This window comes from Mytilus trossulus, chromosome 2, assembly GCF_036588685.1.
Source record: "Mytilus trossulus isolate FHL-02 chromosome 2, PNRI_Mtr1.1.1.hap1, whole genome shotgun sequence".
Classification (NCBI taxonomy): domain Eukaryota; kingdom Metazoa; phylum Mollusca; class Bivalvia; order Mytilida; family Mytilidae; genus Mytilus; species Mytilus trossulus.
The window spans coordinates 82980549-82986908 of NC_086374.1; the positions used below are offsets into that span (position 1 = coordinate 82980549).

At 31.7% G+C, this 6360-nt stretch overlaps 1 protein-coding gene across 1 annotated transcript; it reads left to right on the top strand.

Annotated features, from left to right (window-relative positions):
* The first annotated feature begins 709 nt into the window (after positions 1–709).
* LOC134705456 (uncharacterized) lies at positions 710–4592 on the top strand. Its single transcript, XM_063564180.1, has 3 exons — positions 710–1046; positions 2040–2183; positions 3750–4592. The coding sequence occupies exons 1-3, from the start codon at positions 713–715 to the stop codon at positions 3995–3997; spliced, it is 726 nt and encodes a 241-aa protein (XP_063420250.1). The 5' UTR covers positions 710–712; the 3' UTR covers positions 3998–4592.
* Positions 4593–6360: the final 1768 nt, after the last annotated feature.

Genomic DNA, 6360 nt, shown 5'->3' on the forward strand with positions numbered 1-6360 from the left:
AAATGCTTTTACTTCCATTTCTTTCAAATAACTATATTTTCTAGAAATTCTATAATATCAGAAAAACTTACTGCATGTTTTCAAACGAAAAAAAACCCCATTCAATCATATACATATTAATTCTTATATGATTTCTAAATGTAGATTCACCTGTGTTCAAATTAAGACGCTAATGACTTTAACAACATATCTTGCAATAACAACATCTATTGTACTTCCACCAATCTCCCATGTAGGAATAGTCAGAATAGTAAAATACAAAAGGTAGAAAAAGCCAAAAGACACCGTTATTTTATACGACTGTCATACAAGTGAGAGGTTCAGCTAGCTATAAAACAAGGTTTAATCCACTATTTCTACATTAGAAAATGCCTGTACCAAGTCAGGAATATGACAGTTGTGATCTTTCTTTTGTGAATTACAAGAAGATCATAATACATCACGTGGTCGTTTTCTGTCATGTTATAAAAATTTTATTTCATTCCTGTCATTTTATAAGTTTGAAAAAAGTTCTTTTGTATGGCTTTAAGGAAGACATTGAAATTAATCACAATCTATCGCACATCCGGAAATAACTATTGTTAGAGTGAATGTCACTTATCTACTTTAGTCTAAACAATGTCGATGTTCAAATTTCAAGCTCAATGTCCAATGAAAAAAATTGTCAATGAGATTCCCAATACACTTCACATTGTCAATTCAGTGCTATATCATGGCGTATATTGAAAGTTGGAAAAAGCTGACACTTTTAAACAAATGCCTTTTCGTTTTAACATTTGTAGCAACATTATCGCTTGTTCTTGGAATTGGCACACCTTTCTGGCTGACTGTCAGTATACCTGATGATTTTGCCGCTAAGGTTTATATCAAACCAAGCAAATTACTAGTCGATTTGCTTGAAACAAACCATTACATTGGGCTATGGCAATGGTGCTTCGGTGGCAATGGTTGTATTGACTTAGGATTAATTGCTAAGTTTGGATCCGAGAAAGAATACGATTATCAATGGGAGAAAGATTGGTACGAAAAAGCCAAGAAGATTATTGGTAAGGTTACTAGAGTATTTGCATTTACTCTGTTTAAATATTAAGAAATCAGAAATGGAAAATGCATGCAACTCACACACGGGTCCTATCTAAGATATGTTTGATGTATATAATGTTAATGATTCCATACAGGACAGTGAGGTAATGTATGCACAGATAATATGAAAATAACATGAATCATTGAATGTTCTGTTCATCTACATTGCAATCTGATCTATGTAAATTATCTAACGGCTCTATCTGTCTATATACACCTAATATGGCTCTCAAAACTATATTCCGATGTTATTTAAATGATATTTTGTTATCTCACTCTATTTGTTATAGTGCTTTTTTTCTGAAGTGTTTAAGATTCATAATTTTTAGTACCAAACCTGTTTCCCAGTTTTTGATTTTCTTGTCCCTTATATTGAATTTCACTTGTGGCCATATTTATACAAGTGTTGTATTTGCTATTGTCAACATTTGTGATCCCGCATACATTAACTTTAAAAAAAAAAAATGCTTCGCTCAAATTACGAATAGGAACCAAATTTTACAGCAATAATCTTATTATCTTTTTTTAAACCTGTGTCCGAGGATCTGATCCACCACATAACTTGATTGATATATATGGAGGTAGAATTTTTGAATAAAATGATAAAATGATCGAATATCTTAAAACATTAAACTGTAAGACACCTTCAAAACCAAATTCAGACCTAATTGTTAAAACAACAGAATTAAATTCACAAACGTTATTTCTTCTTTAACATTTTGTTTTCTATTTTCAAAAAAAATCTTTCAACTATATTTCTAATAATTCTACGGCCACTCTTTAAACAAATATGACAGTATTACCTTTATTCAACAGTGAGAAACCTTGAAGAATTACTTTTTAAAGTCAACATTACACTGGGTTCATATCAGCACCCTTTACCAATTTGTCTACTAGTATCAAACACCAGTTACATGATCAAACAGAAAATTACGTTTTTATTTTGCCATTTGTAGGTTACTGGATAGCAACACGAGTGTTTGCAGCTATTGGATTTATAAGTGGTGTTTTGGTGACAATTATGCTGCTCTGGTTTATATTTAGAGGAACAGGAAACAACCATTGTCAAGGTCGAACTGTAATTGGATGCTTTGTAACTGGTATGCATTTTTAAGATTAACAAAATGTAAGAAACGTCACTATGCTGTGGTTGAAGCGTACTTATTTCTTGATTTGAACTCTTCAATCATAAACTAAGAATTTAATATTTTTCATAAGATACAACCATGTTATTTACTGATTGGTATTTGAGCCAGTTTTAATAATAAAAAGTAAAAACACAAAAATACTGAACTCCGAGGAAAATTAAAAAAGGAAAGTCCAAAATCAAAAGGCAAAATCAAAAGTCCAAACGCATCAAATGAATGGATAACAACTGTCATATTCCTGACTTGGTACAGGCATTTTCTAATGTAGAAAATGGTGGATTGAACCTGGTTTTATAGATAGCTAAACCTCTCACTTGTATAACAGTCACATCAAATTCCATTACATTGTCAACAATGCATGAACAAAACAAACACACTCAAAGAGTAAAAATGTCAAAAATAGGGGTACAGCAGTCAATATTGTGTTATCATCTAAAAACCTTAAAAAAGTCTACCCGTAAATAATGGATGCCTTCAATTGTTTTAAATATAGATAGGAGATCGTAAAGTGTTTAATTTATCCGATGTTTATTTCGTTAGTTTCGATCGATACGTATGCCATGAAAACTATTATTACATTGTCCTTTATCAACTATATTCTTGATATCATGTTCCCTTGTTCCATCATATAGTTATTTATATCAAGGGGATATATTGTCTGCAGTTGGTTAATCCAAGACAGTTGATAATTTTTCGGAAATCTTCAAGTTATTTATGCGATTGCCTGTCTTGTTTATGGACCGTTTCGACTGGTAGGTATCTTATACATGTTATATTGTGGTTATGTAACTTAAACGTTGGTTAATTATACTTTTGAATTTCTTTGTTTTCGGAAGTGGCATACATGTGCCTGTGTTCGTCTAAAAAAAAATCCGTCCTAGTTGTCCTACACATTGCATTTGGCTTTTTTTTTTTTTTTTTTTTTTTTTTTTTTTAAAGTATCAGGTTTTGAGTTTTTCATGTGATGTAAGAAGAAAAGGAAAGGAAAAATTTCTCCCGTTCACGATCAATCTTTATCTTACCTCCTATACATTTCTAGGAATGTGATTGGTTAAGAGCGTCCGCGTGAAGACCGTGTGTATTTGATATTAGGTTAGTAGAGAGGCGGGGCTTATTTCATGCACGGTTAGTAGTAGAGTTACGTCCCTTAAAAAACAAAACGGATCTGAGAAAAATGTTAAACGTTTCAACAGACGAAGAAATTTAAATAAATTCATAAAAATAAGTTGTTATCGTGGGCTATTCTTGTAGTATCAATGGAAGTAGTTTCTTAATGCTAACAATATTGAAGACTGGCTGGCTCATTTGATAGATCACAAGTCTAAATTTTACACGTTAAGATAGTCGGAAAGATAAATTCGTTACATAGTGTAGCTTCGCTCCCACCCTATATGGAATATACTGACCCCATATATACCGTATTAGGTCACTAGCACAACTCATAATACCAGGTTAGTTAATTTCTTGCATTCTTATCCCAGACATAGGTTACCTTAGCCGTATTTGTAATATTTTCAGGAGGTTTTCTTGTGATATCTGTGGCTGTGTTTGGTTCTGGAATCTACAATAATTCAGACATGTTCCTCTTACACCGTCTGGATATCATTCATCATCTGAGCTTTTCTTTTGGGATGACGTGTATTGCAGCCATATTGTACACAATCATTGGAACTGTTCTAATATTAATGTCATGTACGGGAGGTTCTGAACGAAGAGGAAGACACAGACGAGCAGCAACGAATGGAGATACACTTGGAAAGTTTTAATAAATGAAGAAATGAATAAACAGGTTATCCACAATTCAAGACTATTTAGCAGATTGTTAAACCGATCAATTTTTTTAGAGGAGACAGAACTATTACAATGTTACAGGACCTCATTTCTTTGATACACAAATCCCCGTTATCTATAATTTCAAAGTCTTGCTTACATAAATGTAAATAGTGCATACCAACATGTTTTTAATTTTATGTTCTTAATTAAATTGAAACATTCAATCTAATTTAAATCAAATTTTGACCTTATATAGGATTCTTGTCAAAATTAGTGTAATATTACAAATGATGAGGGTTACCTTATAAACATAAGTTAAAGGGTCGTCCTTAGATAGTAAATATTGTAAAAACTAGCGGAACACTATTACCAATGTTAATTCAACTGATCGGGCGGAGCTTACGTTTTAATTTGCATAAGGACAGTCTATTTCAAGATGTGTGTGATAAGGATGATTACCGTTATAATTATAACTGATTTCTAATCACCTATCAGTGTCATCAAAGGAATTTACAAAACAATGACTGGACACTTCATTGGTGAGTTTATCCTAAAACACCCATATATTGATGGACTGGTTTATTGTGAGCGAATCGGTTCAACTACGCCCAGTCAAGTGAAATAAATCGAGTAATACACATGGTGATGTTTTTTCGTTATAAAATGTACCTGGTCATAACTAGTGTTACCTTTCATATTGATTGATTGATTGATTCTCTTTATTTCCTCCATTATACTGAAGATTTACATTTTATAACACAAATATACTAATTACAAGTAATGAACAACATATTATTACAGACTACAATTCAAGCACACACAAACAAACAAAAAAAAAAACAATGTTACTAATATATATGTATATCTATATGCTACATTTGTTTAGTTAAGATATTTCAGTGACCAAAATTAAACCTATGCTCAGATAATTCGACTTTAAATTTACCGTACAGATGAAATATATGATCTGCCAAGCAACACATCATGTTTCCCCAGTTGTCAGAGTTCACAGATTGCATAAAATCTGTAATACCACCAAGTAAGGCTACGATTATATCGCTATCAGTTTGCTGAAAAAAGCGTACAGATTCCTGGACTGGTAAAACATCAACAATTCCGTAAAACATGTTATTTCTTGCATCCAAAAGTTTTTCACAGTATAACATTTTTCAAAACTATTGTTACCTCACATTTGAGAATTAGTTTGTCGTAAGAAAGGAAATCTTAAAAAACTTATGTTTATGGGTTGGTTCTTAGACTGTTAACTTTGTAAAGGTTTAACCCACATAATATTTTTGTACATAGTCAGGAATATGACTTCTGTTTTCAATTTGTTTGCTGTGATTGAGCTTTTGAATTTGCCATTTTCTTAATTCTTCTTTTGATAGTAAACCTTCTCAGAATGAATATAGGTTACTTGGGTTGTCATTAGAAAGTAAATCTTGTCAGGACTTGTATAAGCTTCCATATGTAAATGGGATCATCCTTAGTATTAGAATTCAAGGAATCTTTTTTTATCAAACCATATTTATATGATTCTTTCTTTATTACTTGTTACACATTTTCCATTCGACTTCTCAAATAAAATATGTGAGTTGTGTTCATACTGATGCAGAATACGAATAGAGACGTCTCAAAACGTTGAAATGTGGCAGATATTTCATTCAAATATACAAAATTATTAGCACTCAACGCTTTGCAACATTGTACTTTTTTTACTTTTATAAAGTTTTTTATTCGAGTCTCATTCATGAGTCTTTTATAGACGAAATGTGCGTCTGGCGCATTGAATTTTCCCCAGGTTCTATGATAAGTTTAGTAGTAATGTTTATTACCCTTCATAACTTAATGTGTGTGTCCTTTAATAGTAAGTAAATCTTGTGAAAACTAGGACAAGCTGACATATTTTAATGAGCATTGTCAAATAAACTCATCATAGATACCAGAATTCAAATTTTCTATGTGCGTTGTGTCTACAAAAGACTCACAAAAAAATAATAAAAAAAGTTAAAAAAGCCAAAAAGAGTACAAAGTTGAAGAGCATTGAGGGCCATAATTCATAAAGGTTAAGCATCTTAGGTAATCTATTTCTTATAACAGCATTATGTTGTCAAAAAGAAATTCACAAAAATACTCCGAGGAAAATTCAAAACGGAAATCCCCAATCAAATGACAAAATCAAAAGCACAAACACATCAAACGAATGGACACTAGATTCTTACTCGCTTATGCTAGGACAGTGAAAGTTTCTTTCATTTGCGATTTCTGAATTTTCCTTATTATATTTTTAGTATTGCAATATATGATAGGAGAACTTAATCTGTCAATAGGTTTTGTACCAGTTTACTTACGAGTA

Bases quoted from the DNA above. Each gene is read 5' to 3' on its own strand.
- LOC134705456 (XM_063564180.1), top strand. From the start codon at position 713: ATGGCGTATATTGAAAGTTGGAAAAAGCTGACACTTTTAAACAAATGC. The intron at 1,047-2,039 runs GTAAGGTTACTA...TGCCATTTGTAG, and splicing joins AAAAGCCAAGAAGATTATTG to GTTACTGGATAGCAACACGA. The intron at 2,184-3,749 runs GTATGCATTTTT...TAATATTTTCAG, and splicing joins AATTGGATGCTTTGTAACTG to GAGGTTTTCTTGTGATATCT.